This window comes from Gallinula chloropus (assembly GCF_964237585.1).
Source record: "Gallinula chloropus genome assembly, chromosome: 3".
Lineage (NCBI taxonomy): Eukaryota > Metazoa > Chordata > Aves > Gruiformes > Rallidae > Gallinula > Gallinula chloropus.
In genome coordinates, this window is record NC_140087.1 from 115122582 (window position 1) to 115144177 (window position 21596).

The 21596-nt window shown below is 45.6% G+C and overlaps 1 protein-coding gene across 1 annotated transcript in view; it reads left to right on the forward strand.

The window, feature by feature from the left end:
- The window catches only part of KLHL29 (kelch like family member 29), a gene marked incomplete at its 5' end in the record, with an annotated part of 253744 nt that extends 243207 nt beyond the window's left edge, over positions 1-10537 (forward strand). Inside the window, one exon of the mRNA XM_084261767.1 lies at positions 10317-10537. Coding sequence (XP_084117893.1) covers positions 10317-10500 — 184 coding nt within the window. The 3' untranslated portion in view covers positions 10501-10537. The remainder of the gene's footprint in view (positions 1-10316) is intronic.
- Positions 10538-21596: the final 11059 nt, after the last annotated feature.

Genomic DNA, 21596 nt, shown 5'->3' on the forward strand with positions numbered 1-21596 from the left:
AACTGCTCTTCAGCCATTTCTGGTTTGTAAGATGTAACAAAAATCTGTTAAATAACTATATGAAATACACTAGAAGAGGAATTGCACAACCATGGTGATTTCAACCAAGGGCTGTTGGTTGAGCATCTCACCCAAAAACTTCCCACGGTTTCCAACACAAAGGGAACGCCCTGCAGAAGGGACTCCAGTGGGACAAAGAAGGGTAAACTGGTGACCTAAATACTGGCTTCTGCTTAAGCACCTTCATAAACTGGCTTTGTTTAGGTAGAATGTGACGTCCATCAGTACAAAGGAACTTCAAACCCCGAAATGACAGTTTTTTTCTAAAGCCTAAAGCAATAGTGGACTGGAAACCCGCATTTAGAGTGGGAGAATCACCAACCAAAAAAAAAAGGAATTATAGAATGCTTTGGGTTGGAAGGGACCTCAAAGATCATCTAGTTCCGAAAAGGCACAATTTCAAAAACAAAGTCTGTAAGTGCTGGGAAAGGGTCAAGGGAAAAGATTTGAGCCAAAAGGAGTTGCAGCACCTATGACAAAACCTAAATAAATCCTAATGCATGGAAACTGGGAAAATGGGAAGTCAGCAGTAACAAATAGGTTAAAAGCTGGCTGCTGCTACAGGAGGCTGAAGGAACTGGTGAGGTACTAAGTGCTAATAGGAATGAAAAGAAGGGCGCTTTAAACATTTTGGGATCGTATTTGTAATCCTAACCAGGCATAAAAATATTGCTGATGAGGTAGCAAAGTGTCACAGAGACCAATCAGATGGATATTTCTCATCTGTATATTTTTGGTTCTTGCTGTGAAGGACCAAAAGTGGTCACTGGTCACTATTGGCAGCAAGGAAAGATGCAAACTCAGAAATTGAATTCTCAAGTCAGGCAACCCAGCTGTCTTCAACGCAAGCATCTTCAGAGAACTCGTTAAGAAGCTGATTGAACTACTAATGTAGATATTTAATAACTCTTACAGTTCGGGATGGATCAAGGCACTGCCAAAGTGTTTCCATATTTTGAAAAGGTGAAAGGGAGAATTTTAGTGCAGCAATTAATTTCACAAAGTACCAACATCAGGCTAAGTGGCCTCACTTAGCCTCGTGCTGGTCCTCTGCAAAATACCAGAGCGGTTAATTTGGGATTTCATCAACAAATAACTAGATGCTAATAATATAATGATCAGCAATCAATGCACTTCCCTGGAAAATGGGCCTTGTTAAACCAACCTGATGCCTTTTGCGTTTTTTGGGGGGGAAACTGTGTCCTTTGTTTTGTTTTTTAATAAAACACGCCTGGCTGCTAAAGGCAACTGTGATGCTATAATATACTGCGATTTCTCTAAGGTATTTGACTGGTATTATATGGAATTAACAAGGCACACATTAGAGAGATTAAATCTGCTTCACTGACAGATCTCAAAATGTAGTTGTTAATGAGAAGATATCATTGAGCAAGGCCACCAGTAAGCAAGCACTGATTCTTTTTCAGTGCTGTTTAATGTATCTACCAACAATCCAGGTAATAGAAAATCTCTCCTGGTAAAAGCTGCAGGTGGAATAGCACTTGGTGGGTAAAAAAATACCACAGAAGGAGCCGTTTTAGCCAGTTACCCACATGTCTCAGTTAGACAGTCTCAAGCCATCAGCAGTGTTTTACTTGCAAAGCAATACATGGAGGAAGCACAGTCCCAGCAGCCCCACTCCCCTTAGAAATCAGGCACTCTGAGGAGGACATAAAGGAGACCACTCAGAGCCACGCAACGGGAGCTCTCATTGCATTGCAGTGGATAAAAGGTCAGTGCGATATTGGGTATATAATGTGAGCCCTAACACTGAGAGGAAAACAAGTTGAAGCTGGGAAGAGAGAGTGTTGGTGAGATGAATGCAGGTCTTGGGTCCACACATCAACATGTGGAAATATCAGCAGAGGTTCAAAGGAATGCTGCAGAAATGACCCCAGGTTGCAAATCACATCTTTGACATGAAACTTAAGGAGTTTATCAAAGAAAGGCTGAGAGGTGACTTGATCACTGGGAGCAAGTGGAAAAGCTTTCAATCTCTCAGACAAAGGCGTAGCAGGTTACAAGGGCTAGAAAGTCAAGTTAGACATCTCAGCCTTGAATCGAAGTGCTTTCCCCACAGCAAGGATAATTAAACTGAGAATCAGCGAGGGAGGGGGTGAACTCACCAACACTCGGTGTTTTTAAGAGGAGATTAGAAATGTTTCCAAGAGAGATGCTGCCTGGGGAAAAGTCCACAGCCTGCGTGTACACAAGCTCAGCTTAACTAAGCACAGGAATCTCTTCTGACCTCGGTCTGTGAATTTATAAGTTCCTCATTCAACTCATTAGCATGGACCACAAAAACCATGGTTTAAGAGCAGCAGCATAAACAACTTAAAAATTAACTGCATGCTATTGATCTCCTCTCACCGGGAATCACTCGATACCGAATTTGCTGGGAAAAATCTTGACCGCCTCATGTTTATTTTTTTCTATCATCTGCACTGTTTCTGCATGCTAGTGACTGGGGAGTGGGATGGCTCTGAGCACAGGGAAAAGCAACGTGCAGAATTCCCTGTGTGTGAAAAATTAAAGGTTCACTCCAATAGTTTTAATATCAAGTTAAATTACTTTCAGTGAAAAACACAAAATGAATGGTTCAGGTCTCCAGCTCATCACCAACAGAAGAGCCAACTTGAGCGGCATTTTCAGATCAAGCCCAGCCTGATGGGAGGCAATAAGGAATTCGTGTTGACCTGGAATTAAACATTTGAGGGATGATGCCAAATGGGCAAGGAGCTATAATAGATCTGAAGTGTTTTAAAACTAACTCAGAGTTCACACACAGGCCTTGAACATCTGCCATGTGTGAAGGTGAGGGAGGTATTTGACATTTCCCAAATGTTAGGTAAGCATGTCCTCTTTGCCACATGGACCCCAGCTCATTTTGGCAGCCCCTGTTTGCTTGTGGGACCTGTGAAGATGTCAGACAGCACTCAACGAGGATGAGAAGCTGGGATGATCACTCCTTGCTCTACCAGACACCTCACTCCAGAAGGACTTCCAAAGACATCCATCTCCCCAAAGGGAGAAGAGTCTTCCCTTTGCAGATGGATGCTCTCCCTTCTTGCAGTGCCCTTCAAGGGTTTATTTTTCCATGAGGAAGAAAAAACCAAATGCGTTTCTGTACATGATTAAAAACTCCATATTCGGCTTGCTTAGGATGCAGGCGACGTGCAAACAGGCGTGTGCTACAGAGAGCCTCCACGGGGCAACAGCAGCAGCATGATGGTGCCAGCAGTAATTCCAGAGCAGCTAATTTAGTACCAGCAATTCCCAGCAGACACCAGGAAAGCATTTTCTTCCTCCTCCTCTGACTGTTAACCAGTAAGATTTATTAGATGGTTCTGCCAAATGGAAATCTTTAATAAAACCTTGACTCGAGCTGTACAGCAGAAAAAAAAACCCAGGATTGGTTTGTGGATTTTTTTTAAACATCCCCCCCCCCCTTTTTCTTTTTAAATAAGCCCTTGCTCTTGACCGGCGAGGCATGGTGACTCCTGTGCTTAACAACTAGGCACTGCTGATGTTCGGCACCAGGCACAGACTCCACAGCTGATTCCCTTCCTCATTGCAAGGTACATGGTAACTCCAGGCACATGGAAGGGTTAGAGCACAGCCTGTTTGGATGGATATTCCCAGGTGAAGCCATTACCGAGCATGGTTCCTTCTCTAGCCCGCAGATGTGAAGGCTGGTCTGTTCAGCAGGCAGCGTTTGCGGCTGGAAGTGTTTGTGGTCCAGGAGGGAAAACCAAAATCTCCCAGCATATTCAGAAGGAGATGTGTGGCTCAGACTGTGTTCCACGGACAGCAGATGAGAACTGCCACGCCAGACTAATAGCAATAATTTCTGTAGCGGTTTCTGACATGAAGGATTTCGGTGTGCAGTGAAGTGTGACCGATACAGACAGAGCACTCAGGCCGTTACTGATGTGCAGCAGAGTTTGGAATAAAACAGTGCTGGGTTTCAGCAACAAGTAACGATGCCACGTGATGGGTTCGGATCATTAGCAAGGGAAAGTGCTTGCGGAGTAGGGGAGAAGATAACTGGAGCTGGCCAGAACACCCACACTAATAATCCTGCTCCAAGAAGTGGCATGATATCCTCCTAATTGACCATGACTAATCTGGACGCTTGTTCATCTGTTTCATAAAGATGACACCTCTGGCAGCGCACCACAGCCACCCGAGCTGGAGCCCTCTCAAACATCACCCAGCTGCCAACCCAGCCACAACCAACTCAGCACTGCTACCAAATTCAGGGTGGTGCTTCGGCACCCACAGAGGTGACGGCGCTGCCTTTCACTTCAGCATCATAAGCCACCATGCAGATTTCACCACAAGATCCCTGCGTTAAGCAGAAGCTTTTGGGGTGCTCGCAGCTCTGCCTAGCCTCCTGCAGTCACTGGTACCCTGGCAGGCTTCTCTTATCCTTGCACTTACTCAACCCAGGCGAGAGCATCGTTCGGTTCCACCTCCAGCAAAGCCCTCCTGAAATCGTAGGGTGGGAAGGAAACCGATCGTTAATAAACACAGGGATTGTTTTTCTTTTTCTAAGCAGATCTGCATTGATCTAAGTGATAATATTTAACAACCCTTAGGGGACCACTCCAAATAAATCCAGGAGCATGTGTGGGTGCATAGGCAGGACTGAGGAGGGAGAGGAGCTTTGTTTGTGGACTCAGAAGATATAAAGTTTCCGGGAATCCAAACAATTTTCTAATTCAGCTGTTTCAAATCTCTTTTACAACCGGAGACACTATATTGTAGGATTTTATGTTTTTTTCTTTTTTATGATTTCCTGGTACAACTGATGTGATCTTTAGGACTAAGCAAGAAATTTTATCATCATAATAATAATAACAATAAAAATTAACAAACTTTACTGGTAGTCCCACTGCTTGGTGCTCCGTCTGGCCACCCCAACTGGGAGAGAGAAGGTCTGGAGCAAATGCTCCCAGGCACTTGGCCTCAGCCACCTCAGAAGAGATGCGCTGCCGTCCTCTGATTTGGGTTGCTTCCAAACTACTGCCCATCAGAGGACATTCTCACTCTAAGATGCTTGTGGATGAAAAGTGGAGGGTCCTCAGTACTCTCACTGCGAAGGCAGCCACCAAGCAAGGCTGAACTGCCAGAGGCGGGTCCCAGCCGAAAGCATCAGCAGCTCCTGCGTGCTGAGCCCTGGTGCCCCACACCTGAGCTGGAGCACAGGTAGGTTTGCTCACACAGGTTAAAAAGAAGGTCACTAAAAGGCAATCCAAAGTCAAATCCGGTGATGAAGGGAGATCAGATGCTGGGCTGCATCTGCAGGGTTGTTACTAGCAGAGATAGAGGTGTGATCATCCCACCCTGCTCAGCATTTCTAAGGCTGCACCTGGATTACTGTGTTCAGTTTTAGTTCCCAGAATTCAGAAAAGACATGGACAGAGTGGAGAAGGTCCCAAGGAGGGTCACAAAGATGATCAGACATATGGGGAACCTGCCTACAAGGAAAGACTAAAGGAGTTAGCACTCTTCTCCCTGGAGAAAAGGCTGGGGGGGACCTCACACAGTATTGCAGCACTTAAGGGATGTCTGCAAGGAAGATGATGACTCAGTACAAGAAGCCACATGGACAAGACAAGGGGCAATGGGTACAAGTCACCAGGAGAGGTTTCATCTCAATATAGTCACCAGCCCTTGGTGCACCTCAGCCTTGTTGGAATTTCCTTGGGAGCATGATTGATAGCTTTACAGAGGTCAGCAGTGGCAGTGTCGGGGGACAGTGACACCGTGGTCTTCTGACACTGCTCATGCTTTGGGCTGCCCCAGCACCTCGTGTGACTTGTCTGCAGGGCTATAGGTGAAGTCTCTCCAGTAAACAGCAGTAATTACCCCAGGAGCAGGAAGCAGGGTCATTAGCCCACTGGGTAATAATTTGCAAAACACTGAGATGTGTTTCCCTGGAAGGAGTGGATGGGATGACTGCCCAATTACCTTCACCCAGCCCATGCTGCTGGAGAGATGGAGGTCCGGCTGCTCCTTCGCTGGGGAGGTCACTGCCCCAAAGCTGCCAGAGGGTTTGTGTCCCCCACAGAGAGGTTCTGCGGCGCAGAGCTTCATTCCTTCCCCGGCTCTGACAGCCTGTAATCATTTTATCTCCCAGGATTAATGGCACCGAGCAATAAACTCGCATCCTAATTATTGTAATTATTTCTTTCTTTGTACGTCAGCCTTGGTAATGATGTTTTTACAGCTGATGGGATGGAAGGGAGGAGAGAAAAGAAATATTGTCACAGTAATGAAGAGAGAGCAATGAGCATAGTCCTTTCCAATCACTTTCCTCAAGGTTTTAGAACCCACTTGAGTTTCCTATTCCCTGAAGTCCCAGAAATTAGCAGTGATTGTCCTAATACCGCAGAGTAGCAGCAATCTAGGACTAAATTCCTAATTGATCTTAAGTACCTACCTGCCGCTTTAGCCCCAGAGATGCTTGAATGTCTCCACAGTTCCCTACACATGTAAGTACCAGCTGCGTACTTGGAGCTGCCCGTTTCTCGATAGCAGGAGCAGCTCGCTGGTTTTCCTGACCTCAGGCATGACTCACAAGCTCAGCCTTACGCCAACCTTATCTATGGGAGTTGCATACAGAGAGAGCAGAAGCTACTTTAATCACCACTTAAAATTCATGCAGTTTTTCCAAGGGTGGAATTCAGCATCCGCTTCTTCCCCGACGCAGTAGCACCACGATGGGAGGCTGCAGTATGGAGCTGCTTGCCCCAGCTACTGGGCAGGCATGTTTTTCGGTGCTGGAGCCCAGGTGCTCCAGACATTTGCCCATGATGTTTGCCTACCCGCTGTAAGCCCACGGGCTGGGGAGGAACTCTGATCCAGCTCTTTTTTGTGCATGGGTACTCCACAGCTCTGTGGTGGCAGCAGCTCTGGTTTGGAGGAGTTGCTACTAAACGTGCCCCATAGAAGAATTTTCTAGAAGAAATGTGGGCAGCTGAGATCCACAGAATCACAGAATTGTAGGGGTTGGAAGGGACCTCCAGAGATCATTGGGTCCAACCCCCCTGCAAAAGCAGGTTCCCTAGGACAGATCACACAGGGAGGCGTCCAGACAGGTCTTGAATATCTCCAGAGAAGGAGACTCCACAACCCCCCTGGGCAGCCTGTCCCAGGGCTCTGTCACCCTCACTGTGAAAAAGTTCTTCCACATGTTGGTGCAGAACTTCCCGTGCTCCAACTTGCAGCCATTGCCCCTTGTCCTGTCCCCACAGACCACTGAGAAGAGGCTGGCCTTTTCCCCCTGTGTCCCACACTTGAGATATTTATAAACATTAATCAGATCCCCTCTCAGTCTTCTTTTCTCAAGGCTGAACAGCCCCAGTTCATTCAGCCTGTCCTTGCAGGGGAGATGTTCCAGTTCCTTAATCCTCTAATATGAATACTTCAGAGGAGTTTGTAAAGCGCCCGTGTCCCGCTTAGAGACCTCACACTCGATGCCTGCAGTGATACCGGGTAGTTAAGGCCAAACATCGGCTGTGCTACCCACAGCTGGCTGGGACGGGCTGGTGGTTGCTTGGGTCCTCCCTCTGTCTGTCCCCTTCACCCCTTCAGAACAAAAGCTCTGTGCAGAGCAGCCTGCTCAGGTGACAAGCAGTAGGTATTCGACAGGCCAGACTGTAAGTACTAACAGCCATGAAGGTCCTCTTCTCTTAAGCTGGTGTGAGGTGCCATCTCCACCAGGCAATTAAAGCTTAGCTGAGGCTATTCTGGCCATTCAATGCAGTGGACCTTGATCATCAGCACTGATGGAACAAGCCCCAGGCTCCATGCCAGCATTTCTTTCTGTTACACATTATTGCTAGCTCTGCAGCCAAATCTTTCTTGGGGATCTTATTTTGGGGTTTGGGTTTCCCTACTTCAGCCAACAAAATGGCTGCATTAACCACTTGCTTTTTTTTTTCCCAGTCAAGTTCTGTGGAGGGGCACTTCTTTAATGACCAATCAGCATTTCATTAGGGAACCAAGGCAGCAAAGCTACTCTGTACTGAAATCCATCTCTGATACTGGACCCTCTTCCATTTGGCACGTCCCAATTCAAGGAAGCTTCCATTTCCTTCAGCTTCGTTACGAAGAAAAGGAAGTGAAATGCAAACAGCAACCACTGCCCAGGCCCCATTTCTGAAGGCTCATTGGGCTGGATACAGCAGCCCCTCCATGATATCAGAACTTCTCGGGCATGGGATGGGACCCTCCTCTCCACACCGTATATTGCAAGCTGTAATTCCCAGCTGGTCTTACTTTAAATAGTAACTTGTACAGTAAAGAGATGGGCTTCCCAACCCCCCAAACAAGTATCTTAAGTCCTAAACCATGGTTTAATTTCCACTTTCATCTGATTCACCTTGTCGGCTGGTCCTGGCACTTCTGCTCCCTCGTGGCTGCAGGAATCTGAGCCCTGGCACAAGTCCCTGCCTCCCTGGTACCAGCTCTGGCTCCTTCCAAGGTGTCTTGTTCTCCTTCAGAGCCGTCTTTCAGGATGACACTTGCTTTACTCAACTCCTCATTCTTCCCCATTTCTCCCTGACGTTTCAAAAATAATTACCAGTGGTTCAGTAAGTTCATTAGCAAACTCCCTTAGGACCCTGGGCTATGTATCAGCCAGCCCTGCTGATTTGTGGATAGGCTCTAATCAAGTGTTTCAAGTCTCCCTCTCCTTCCTCCTCCTTTCAGATTAACAGTTATTTTGACAAGATTCTCATTATTTCCTATTTCCTGACGGTACCCAGGGACTAGGCTTATTTGAGTCCTCAGTGTTGTCATTGTGGGTTTATTTTTAACCTCAGGCTCTGCGTCTCCACAAGGACATGAGAGTTTTGTGTTCTTCAGAAACACATGGGTTTGTCGGTGCCATTTTAGGCTCAGTTCATCCTGGCTCTTCCAGCGCGCTCTGTCTTTTGCCTTTATCACTTTCCATTATTATTCTTCCCACTGCTCCAAAATTAGCCTAAGGAATAACTCTGCTTTTACCAAGCCTACAGGGTTACTACCCTTCTCCAGCTTTTTAGATCTAGGCCACCTTCTTGGCTGCAATTAATTTCTCATCTTCTCCTCCCTCTTTTTCTCAGGTGTGTACACACTCTCCAAGTCTCCCTTTTTCTCCCCAACACAACCATCTACCGGCTGCTTTAGGAAGGGACCCAACCACCAGAGGAGCACTGCCAACCCCGTCCAGTTTAACAGCATCTTGAAATGTTGGGGGTCACACTTGGGCTCCCCAACAGATGAAAAGCAGAGCTGCCCCCCACCTTTGGCTTCCCCCCACTCAGTGGGAAGGCAGCACAGATAAGGTGGCATCTGCCTCTGTCATCCTCCTGCCCTTTCCACATGAGCCCAGACCCTCATTGCCCTGCATGTGATGCCTGGAGAGGTCAGGGGATTAAGAGGATGGAGGGAGGAGGAGGAGATGAGGCTGAAGGGCAGTTTGTCTTTCAGATACCTTTCACACCTACATATCTTCTCTCCTGTCACAAATCCACGGGATTAGCCCAGCCCCAGAGATGTCTGCAGGCTAAACACTCTCACCAAGAGATGTCTGAACAATAGCACTGTAATTTTTAAAAAGCAGGGGGGGGTTGGCTGGTTTCCTTCCTTTGAGGCCAGCACATAGCTCCCCCCACAAGCTGCTCAGCATCACATCCCCCAACCACCAGTTTTGCATGCGCCAGGTTGGCTTTTGATGCCACCCATCTGGGTGCACAAGGAGGACAGGTCAACAGGAGCTTCAGGCTCTGCAACCACAGAAAAGGCTGAGGCAAAGGAGCATTTTCCTGAGGGTTTCTATCCCCCCCTTGGCAACATCCATTGATAACTACAGGAGAAATTTGGAGCAGGAGGTTATCTTGCACTGCTTGAGGATGCTGGGACTCAGAGCTGCTCAGACTGCTTTTGTGTGTGCGTGGTGTTACAGGACACGCTGTCCTGCTGCATTTCCTGCAGATCCCATTTGTGAGCTGGAGAAACATCTCACTTGGACTAATTTTGTTGTATAAAGTAGAGACAACATTTACCTCCCTGGCAGGAACACAAAATCATTAATCTGGGGGAGAGAAAAGGGGACGAAGAGAAATGCCCACAAAGCTTTACAGAGATAATAAAAGGTTCACTCATAGTTTACACCTTGTTACAAAATATTTGGTTTGTTTTAAGCTTAAAAATAAAATGTTGGGGTAAGAAGACTAACTTTTTCCTTTTCTTTTCCAATACAGTGCTGTGGTTCTGGATGGGAAAATTTATGCCACTGGTGGGATCGTTAGCAGCGAAGGGCCTGCCCTGGGCAACATGGAAGCCTATGACCCTAAAACAAACACATGGACACTTCTACCAAATATGCCCTGCCCTGTCTTTCGACACGGCTGCGTAGTAATCAAGAAGTACATCCAGAGCGGCTGACAGGAGCTGGATGGAGAACTGTGTGTACGTGTCGGAAGCGGGCAAGGAGAATACTACTACTTAGGAACACAAGCAGCAAAGCCAGCCAGTGAACACATCGCTCTAAAGTCTTGAATAGTGTCTACATTGAATGTAGAAAAATCATCCTCACCTTTTGGTGAACGAGGAGCACAGAGCTCCGTGCTATGTAAGATATTGTAACTTAATAATACGAGGGTGTCACTAGATGTTATAGTGGCACTTGTTCTGGACGTCGGCTTTTGGTCAACCCAGGTGCAATAGAATTTCACATATTTTTTAAGCTGGGGAAGAGAGGAAAAAACAAAAAAACAAACAAAAAAAAAAATCTGCATTTTACTTCTAGAGCTCAAGCTTGATTCTTAAAATAACCGTGCAGATTAGTTTTACTATTACACTTTAGGCATCAATCTATTTGAAAGGTCAAAGTGTCCTTACCACTTTGATTCCTACATTTGTTTTTAACAAATACATGCTTTTCAATACCAATGACTGAGAGGAATCGTGTGTGACAGATGGCTCACGTTGATGTCAGTCTTCCATCAAATCAAACGAATCTTTCAGTTCTCTAGAGCAGAGCCCAGGGTTGGGGGGTGGGGGTGGTGAGGTGGGGACTGGGGAGAAGAGTAGCCATTGGTAATAAATTCCTTGTAAAATGATTGAGGGGGGGGGGTGTCATGGAAAGAGGTCTGTTGGGCTGGATGAGTTTCTGCTCCCGTTGATACTTGGGTGGGCACGTGCAGCCATGCCCACAGGTTGGGGGGGTGGGGGGCGGCTTCTGACCTTTTCCTCCTGGTTTCTGCTGATGAGCAAACTTGGCAGTGCTCGATTCCTGCAACACAGAAATGAAAAGGGTTTCGATTCCAGGGGCATTCTCCTGGTAAAACCGCTCTTTGCTCCCAACTGGGATCCCAGGAGAACGCAGCGTAGCGTGGGATCCCCACGTTTTCAGCAAGATGCCTCCTGTTGTGGCTGCGCGCTCACAGCTTTGGCTCTCCACCAAAATTCCTTACATTGGGATGTACACCACTCTCTCTTATGTAAAGCCTGAGAAGATTTTGTTTTCTTTTTCAAGTTTCCCATAGGGGTGGAAACCTTATCCTGCTCTTATTTACAGATTTTAAACACACGAGTTTAAATCCCATGGTAGAAGAACGCATAGACTTAAGCCCAGTATAAGAGACTTACAGTGATTACTATGTAGAGTTGTAAGTATATGCACAGCACAGGGGTTATATTTTTATATATATTAAAATATTGTCTATCCAGAGAGCATTGTGATGTGGAAATTCTTTATAAATTTATACATTAAAGGATCAAATGAGAAACGGACCGGGTAACGTAGAGGGGGCAGGGGAAAGAATCTTAAAATTCGCAAGAAGTAACCCCAAGCTAAGGATCGCCTGATTTCTTTCCAAGTAGAGGGAAAAAAGTTGCCATACTTGCCTTTGCAGACTCAAATCCCAAATGCCATGCCGGTTAATTGAAGAAGGAGGGTCCTATACAGGGTGTGGGTGAGATTTACAGTCAATACCTAGATGAATTTCATACCAAATACGCTAGCCTTTTTATACTGAGGGAGGTCTGCCTACAGCTTTGGGGAAATCAATGCAGATGGTTAGCTAATCATCTTATTTTATTAATAATTGTTTATAAAATAAAAGAAAAAAAATTGAAATTTGTATCTTGCAGTATTTAAAGTGCTCAAGTCAGCTGAGTCCAGCTATAGGGTGACTCAAGTCTCTCATTTTGACAGTGAGGTTCCAGCCTTTGTTACGCAGTTGTTTTATTTATTCATTAAGGAAGAAGAAGAAAAAAATAATAAGCACAACAAAATTATATACTAGTATGTCATTTAAAGTATTTATGTCAAACAGGGTGCAAGTGTGAACCTAAAGATTGGAGCACAAGTTTCTAACTGCCTGGGGCAGGACTAATTTTAGTGTTGGTGTGTGTCTACCTCCAAAGGAGGTGCTACCTGTCAACGAGACCTAAACACATTCAACATTTCCAGTTTAGCTTATTTCTTCATTTCTCACACTGGAACAAAACTGGCTATTTCTGTGAATAATATTAAAAACAGGGTTATCTGTAATGGTATTGTATATAGTTTATGTTTACTGTTAAGTTCTTGTTATATTATAATAAATATATTTATAGATCTAGATTCAGCATCCAGATTGGATTAATTTTTGTCCCACCTGACCAAGAAACAGGTCTGCATGAACGGTGACTTCAGGTTTCATCCCAACCACAGGTGAAAGCGTGTTCACCCCACCCCAGCCAGCTTCCCTTGCACTCCCAGCACCGGATTGCTAACACCCAGCTGCCCAGTAGCTGTTGGAGTACTTCCACACTCATTTCAGAAAACATTGTTTGAAGTTATTTTGGGATTTTATTCAGCAAGACTGTTTCTTCTTCATGTATTTTCCCAAAGTTTCTACTAAGGAAAGAAAAGGGCTCAAGATAGCTTAGGAAATGGTTTTAAAAAATACCGGTAAAGAGCTTTTTCCTTTGGGGATTTGGGGAGGGGTTGGTATTTTAGTGGCTGGGTTTTTTTTCTTTTTCTAAATGAAAGCTGTTCCTACTGCACTGCTGCTGCGGCGTCTAAAAGACAAAACCCCAATGGTCGGAATTCCTTTGGATCCAGAGCAGGAGCCATGGACCTCACCGGACACATCATGCAGGGAGCACTTAAGCACAGTCCCTTTGATGTGTCATTAGGGTGTCATCTGGCAGTTGTAAAACTGGAGACAGAACAAAGATGAGCCAAATATAACTAGTCTCACATAACACCGCAGTGGAACATTTCAGCTGGACATTAGGAGACAATATCTGCTGTACACATTAACAGAGAGCACTGAAGTTGTCTCTGGTTCTCACAGGGTACATCCACACAAGTATTTAAGGGCATGAACAACACTCAGGTTCAGGCTTAGTGGCTCGGGTTGAGCAGCCTGCAAAGGTTACCAAAAGCCTCATGGCTCAGCACCACACAACCGTGCTGCAGCAATCCAGACCTCAACGAACAAGTTGCCAACCTTTCCACCAAGGCTCTGCAAAGATCTCGTAACTCAGCACTAGTCAATATTACGTGGTAGGATGAACAAAAACACAGGCTATTTGCTTTACTTGTACATGGAAATTACTTTAGCTCCCTGGCTGAGTGCTTCTGCCAAAGGAATCATGAGCACATACCTGCTCAGAGATTTTTTCTCCTTAAAAGCTTTAGGAAAGGCAGGGGACAGGGTGGCTCAGCAGCCTGCTAACAGTGAAACCTCTCTAGTTCACTGGCATGGCTCTGCCATGGCTCACCTGGGACGGAGCGATGTCCAAATGGGGCTGCTCACTGTGCTCAGGTCATCACCTACCCCTGACAGTTTACACCCTCATCCACCCTTCTCCTATTGTTTCATCCAGTGGCAAAGGCAGGGTACTAATAAATACTTGGCAACCCCGGCTTTTAATTAACTGCAGGTAGGTGTTAAGGCTGAGCTTAGCGCCGTGCAATCGGAGCAAGCTAATTAGAACATTTGTTACACTTCAGCTTGCCCTTGGCGGAGCCCAGACAAACTGGACACCAGCACGAGCACCCACACCCCGCAGCTGCAGGGATTAGCTGGGCGAGGAGCTGGAGCCTGCGCTTCTGCCTGGCTGCACGAGTACCATTCTGTCAGGTCAGCAGAGACACGAGCCCCCTCGAGTACTTACCCACCTGTCTGGGTCCTCATGGAGAACTGCTCTGAAGAAACCAGAATCGATCCCAAATCTTTTCCCTGCTGTCTCAGAACCGTGCTGCTGCCCCATCACTGACCAAAACTGTGACTTCATGTTCAAAATGGGGGTAAACCCACAAAGAGCCGATGCAGTCAAGTCCCGGCAGGCTGCAACCTGTGCTGAGTCCCTCGGAAAACACCGACTCTGTACCCACTCTGTCATTGTCATGACTTCTCATGCCAATATAGGGTCTTTAAATGGGATGAGACCCCTAAGTTCACCCCTAAATGCTCTTTCCCATTTCAAGTCGGCCCGAAGACAGGAGCCGAAACACGCTGTTGGCTGAAGTAGCGATGCCAGCACATACAGAAAGGCAGCGGTAAGTTCCCATGAGCAGCAAGTGTTCTGGGTTAGTAACTTTTAGAATGCAGAAAAAGCCAGAAAGGGAATGGTCTGGAGGGAAGCAGATGGATGTGTCTGCGGCACAGCATCTCCATCACTCGTTACATTAAGCTGGACAGCAAAACCAGAACAGAAACGCTGTTATTTCCCCCGAAAAGCCAATCTGTTTGGGGCGTGATTAAACACTCGCTGAGGTCAGAATTTGTGAAAGCAAGGGCTGCCATCACAGCCTCCAGAGCTGAGCTGTGTGAGCATGGCAGGCCAACCAGCACGCCTCCAACTCCGGAGACCAGGAACGAGAAAGGAAGTGGCAGGTTACCTCGAAGTAGGACTCGTCCCTTCGCTGGCCACCGGTGTTTTTCCTCTCGATAACACACACGGCTTTCAGTGATTTCTGTTTAGCTAGTGGGTTTCTTAAGGACCAACGAATTCCAATTTTCTTTATCTGAACAAATTCCACTTCAATCAGCAGCAGCTTTACACGCAGAATTAAATGTTTTGGCTCTGTTACTACCTGGGAGAAGGACGCTCAGGTGCTGTCATCACGCCAAATCTGTCTCTGAATTTTTCATTACCGGTCGTCTATACAGCGAAGGTTTGAAAGGCTGCCTGCTGGTTTTAATTTCATCACCCGTTATTTCTGACCAGCATTCTCTTTTCCTTCAGAGTTCACATCCCAGATCTTACCCAGCAAGATTCATCCTGGCAACGGTATCAAACTCTTTCACAACCTGTCCAGAGAACAGCACCAGTAACCCAGGTTTTTTAATAGCTTGACAGGTGACTCCAGCGTGTGGCTTGTAAGCAAATTAATACGGGACTCGGAATTGTGGTGACAACTGGGGCTGAGCTGAAGACCACTTAAAAAGCTGTCACACCTCACACCACGGGCGAGACACGCATTCCCCCGTCCTCCAGCATCGGTGACCTTTAGCAAACACCGAACCGAAGTCACCGGTGACACTCCTGCGGAAGCATCAGCTCTTCCCTTCTCCCCACCTCATTAAAAAAACATATAAATAAACAGAGGTTTATAAAAATAACAGCTCTTATAGGTCAAAAGGAACCGATTCCTCTCCGCTTCTCGGGAACTGGAACCACCCCTAATTTGTAGCACACTGTCCTCATGCTGGTGGAGAGCTCCACAGAAGGACTGGTGAACACACCAAACGCTTTCAGCATGAAGGTGACACACCAACTCCTAAAGCATTTATGTTCCATAAAAACCCTGTCCCTCCACCCACGCTGGACAGAATCAGCTCTGGCAAAGCAAGTCTAAATTTCCAAGCCCGTTGGAATTTCTGTAGCCACCGTTTCCATTCAAAGAGATCATCCTTTAATATTAAAGTTAATTAACTTCATGTCCAATGAGTGCAGATTCTGTTACGTGTCAGCATGGGGTTCATTTTTACCTCCTTCAATTTATGCCCAGCTGTTCTGCAAGCTGCCTGTTTAGGTTCTGGAACATGTAGTGCTACCCACAGCCTTCCCAGGGAAAACAAGGAATGGGAATGTGGTGGGAGAGCTTGGGAATGGCTCAGATTTCTGTTTTCTATTCAGCAAGAGGTATCATCTGGGCATTAAGGTGTCAGGGAGCACGTACTACCTGAGAGGATGTTGGACTTTCCTTAGTGGATCAGGGTTGTCCAATCCAGGAAGTAACTGATCACTCAACCATCTCCAGAACACTCAGCAGTCTCTGCTCTACCGACATTCATTTTTAATAACACGTGGGTACCTCAGAAAGAGCGATGATGATGTGACAGCTACCAAAAGGGCAAGTGAAATGACTGGGTAATTATGGGACATTCACCTGACATCAATCCCAAGTGAAAACAGGACGATGGTATCTAACTAAACTGATCATGAATCAAAGAGATAAGAATAAATACGATGATTTTCCAGAAAACTGGCCGTATCACACGAGCCTGATCTCGTTCTCTGACAGGATTACACATTTGATTGATAAGGTAATAGATTTTCAACAGCATGTGACAAAATACTTCAACTTTCTCACTGTGCGATATTCAGACAGCAAATATTAAACAGGCTAAGAATAGGCAGATTAATTGAGGAACATCTAATCTGTTCGAGTAGTTATCAATTCGGTGTTATCAGTGTAGTCCTAATGGGTGATCCTCTGCTTCCAAAGTTCTTGAAGGAAAACGTTGACATAAATCCCTACTCAAAGATGTGTGGAAACAGACATTAGCAGAGCAGCAGCTAATGAGGACCAAACAAGTCCTACATACCGCGCTGGCTCCTCCACCTGGCTGGGACCACTGGCACAGAACTTCTTTTCATGAAGTTAGGCAGGACCTCAGAGGTGGGAACGAGGAAGGCTGAGGTGTGGGACAGAGAACAGCACTGGGAAAAGCTGTGGGTCTGAGAAGTGTCAAGCAAGAAGAGCTCCCGGCCCAATTTCACAGCATAAAAGGACTAAATTGATCTTTGGGTGTGTAAAAAGGGGAACAGCAAGTAGGAATCCGTGATTTTTTTTTTTTGCTTTATATATGGCACTGGTGGGACCAATGCTGGAGTATCACATCAATTTCCTCTGTGAACAAATGTTTTAGACGATGTTGAAAAATTGACCTACTACAGAAAAGAGCCACAGAATTGACTTAAAGGCTGGAGAAAATGCAGTGAGAGCCATAAAGAGCTCATTCTGCTCAGCAAAAAGAAGACTGAGAGGCTACTTGATCACAGTGCATTAATACCTTCGGGTTTTTGGAGGGAGGGGGCAGGCAGGTGGGATATCAGTGTATGAAAAGTGTAGAGGAGAAAGAGAAGACAAGCAGCAGTGCCTGGAAGTAGATGCCAGACTGAAATTAGTGAGCAGTAAGAGGTGTGTTTCTATCAGTTTCTATCAGCTCAGAGCACAGGGCTGGTGGTACAAGCTCCACAGATCACGACTAGGTGTAGAACCCACTAAGCCAGACAGAAGTTGGAACTTGTACACGGGTGAGATTCAATCATACGTGCACCAGAGAGCACAAAGCAGCGTTTGGGGCTGGCAGTACCCTCCACGAATCAACCTGAATTTTTGTGACATATTGCTAAACATTTAAATCATCATTAGGTGTCAGCTCATTTCCATTCCCAAAATTTATTCTCGTGTACTGAAAAGTTTAACACTGTAAAATTTATGCTCGTGGCTGTCTCTGAATCTTGTGAAAAGGAAGCTTTTTATTAAAAAAAAAAAAAGAAGCTTTCTGCCTTCTGGACATGCTTGAAATGTGAGAGCAAGACTCTGAGGCATGCTAACCCCAATGTAAAAGCTGGATGGTAATTCTGAACCACTTACATCTCCAGTGCTTCGTGGAGGCGCAGTCTCACAAGCTTGCATTTCCAATGTCTAACAGGGCAGTCAGCTATTACTGAACCAATATTAACAGTCACGCCAACACATGACTGTTCATGCCACATCTGGGGTTGGACTCAATCTCTTGAGGTCCCTTCCAACCCCTATGATTTTGTGATGTCCTTCAGCTCACTAAACCTTTTGTGACATCACAGAGAATGCAGCAGGCCTGATTTCAAAGCTCATGTTGCAAGTGTTTCACAAGACACCTAAAGCAGATCAGCAACTCACCCTTTTCTCTCACCAAAATCAGGTACCGCTGCTCTTCCAGGCAGCTGCCACATACAGAAGGGATGCTGCCAAATACAACCAACTCAGCAAGTGAACACAAGACCTGTATGACAGAACTGGAGCTGGTGTGTTTTGGAGACGACAGACAGTTCCTTAACTACACCAACACCCTTTTTGTTTCTCTCTACAGCAGAAAGACTCGATTTCTTAGCGAATTTATTTAGTTCAACTTTAATGTGTTTTCTAGGGTGCATGTATCTTCTATGTTTTTGTCTCTGCTTTATTTCCTTTGCTGAGTATGTCAAAGGCAGCCCATCTAAAACATCCCCAAGTCTTTCCTTCCACCCAATCTCAAGGCCCAATGCTGACAGGTCATTTGGTCTCCTTCAGACTCCCACCGCCCGACAGACAGAGTGGAACATCTCTGGGTTATGGCAGAGCTCCAGATTTATGCTGACACAAAGGGTTTTTCATCACAACATAATTCATCTCCATAAAAACCCCAGGATGACAAATGGTGCGAGCATTCCCGGCAGCCATCCGGTCCCGGCGACCTGTGTGTTTCTCACACACACTCTGCCAAATTCCTCACTGCTGAGAGGCACGAGTAAAAGCACAACATGGAGTTTACCACAGCAGAACCGACTCAATGTCTGCCATACACCAACACACCCTAAGTGCCTCAAATACTGAGCCTGAACAACCTCCTCCGCCTCCACTCCCAACCTGCCCCTCTCCTGTAACTCAAGGTGAGGAGCCTTCTAACACCAAGGCCACCTTCTGCACCTGAAAGCAGCTTTATTACAAACCAGAATCCACATTATCAGCAAACCTTAATGCAGATGCCCACCTCATTCCACTAAAAGTGGGGAATCCATTTTCAAGATTAGCAGCTTATCATATTTTTAAAGGAAAAGGGTCTTCCCTACTACTGAAGAAAGGCTCCACGTAGTGTAATTCAAATGCATCCCTTAAATAACTGGCATTTAGTAGTAGTCAGAGCCATTTACAGGCAGTGGCTTCAACTGAAATACACTCCCTGTGCACTCACCTAGAAATGGAACGAGGCTGAATTAATTAGTGTTGAAGTTTATTCTCCCTCATTTTTACATAATCGTTGCATGACCACAAGTGACACACTGAAGGGGGAGAAAAAAAACCACAATTAAAGCGTTTGGCTTCATAAATCAGCCTCCTGATTTCCCTCACAGAATTTATTCACATGCAGTGCTGGCTCAAACCCCCGGATATTACAAGTCCAAATCCTACCCGAGATACAGAACAAAAGGACCTCATTTTTAATTTATTAAAATTAATCATCTGAGGGGCCTAAAGGAGGGAACGGGATGTGCAACACTACAAGTGTGAGGGGATACGGGAAGTTGCTGTTCAAAGCTACGTTCAAGGCAGAAATGAACAGCAGAAGGGAGCAGCGTTAAGCTGAGAACACTTGACAAATGTGAGTGTGGCACAAGCTTTTACTAAGGTTTTATTAACATGAGATACGATCCAACTATTGCCCACTAATTGATGCTTTTAAAGCACCGAAGTTCACCCAGCATTTTTACAGGAATCCTCTCCTCAATGCCCAAATAAAGCAGTTCTGTCCCCTTCTGACTGATCATTTTTAGAAATCAGGCCTCAAACCATCCCCTCTGTGAACATGGCCATCACCACACCTCAAAGCCAGGGTATGAAGTCTTGAGTACCTGTTTCTATGTTCTTCATTCCCAGACTGAGAAGCCCTTGGATTGGGGTCAAGTGTGGTGCTGGTCATTCAGATAAAACGCATCTGCCCACACTGATCCAAAATGTGCCTCGGCTCTGGCTCATCCGCCTCATTGTTACATTTACACCGTAATTTATGCAATGGATGTTACATTTCAGATCTAATTGTGCTTCCAAAGCCATATCTAAAAGCAGAATTAGAGTCAGACATGAAACAGGTTACTACTATCCTCTTCCCCAGCGAGCTGTTCACCCAGGAGCCCTGTAATTTACAGTACAAAGGAAAGAAAAGAGGGAAAACGGGCAGCTGTATGTCACACCTGGAATGCTGCGTTAGGTTTTGGGCCTCTCACTACAAGAAGGACATTGAGGTGCTGGAGCATGCCCAGAGAAAGGCTACAAAGCTGGTGAAGAGTTTAGTATAGGACTCTTATGAGAAGCAGCTGCAGCTGAGGGAGCTGGGATTGTTTAGGCTGGAGGAGACTGAGGGGAGACCTTATCACTCTACACACCATCGAGGTGGGGGTCGGTGTCTTCTCTCTGGTAGCTGGTGACAGAACAAGTGGGCATGGCCTGAAGTTGCATCAGGGGAAGTTTAGCTTGAATATTAGGAAATAGTTTGAATATTAGGAAAAAATTCTTTACTGAAAGGGTTTTCAGATATTGGAATGGGCTGCCCAGGGAGGTGGTTGAGTCACCATCCCTGGAGGGGTTTGGAAGAAGAGTAGATGTTGTGCTTAGTGCCATGGTCTAGTGTTGGACCTAGTCGGGCTGGACAGCTGGTTGGACTCCATCCTGAAGGTCTTTTCCAACCAAAACCATTCTATGATTCTATGTCCTTTGGCTCAAGAGAAGCCATAACAGATCTACAGAACTGCTAGATCATACTGTTCCACGTTCTATACATCACATGCAGTTTGTCAGCTCCTCCTAAACTGCCAACCAGTACGATGTGGGCTGATTCTGTGCTTGCATTACCTCTCCTATTCATGGTTTGGGGGGGGTCGGGGCGGCGAACTAAGGGGATTCCTATATACATTAGAAGTTCATCTTAAAACCCAAACAAAACCCCAAACAACTCTGATAAATAGGAAGGAAAGAGAGTGCTTCCTTAAAAACCCTCTAATGAGATACTCTGGCATGACTTGGATGCTGAGGTACTACAGGCAGGCGTGGGTGGTACCCTGCAACTGAACATACAATGTTTTCTAAGGACAGAGTGTAACTTCGTAACTATTATGTTACTCACCCGCCAGTGTGCAATGCTGATTTCACTTCTTCAGGCAACATTAATAATAGAAGGGTTGTTTTTTTTCCTTTCATCAACAAACATGGAAAGCAAAAGTTAGGGATTAAACCACTCAAAATAACTAACCAGCAAGATCCCAGTGTAAAACATCTGAACTGTGAAATCAAGGAGGTCTGGTAAGAAAAAGACTGAAATCAGCAAGGAGGCAGCATTTTGTTTTAAATACATTTTTGAAGGAGCTAAAGCTGTGTTTTCTTGTCATCTTTATTCAAGTATTTCACAGCAGTTATATTACAAATTACAGTAAAATGTTCAAAATTTCCAGAAGTTCAAAAAATTAAATAACTTACTTCAAACTAACGTAAAATGAAGTCAAAATGCAAAACA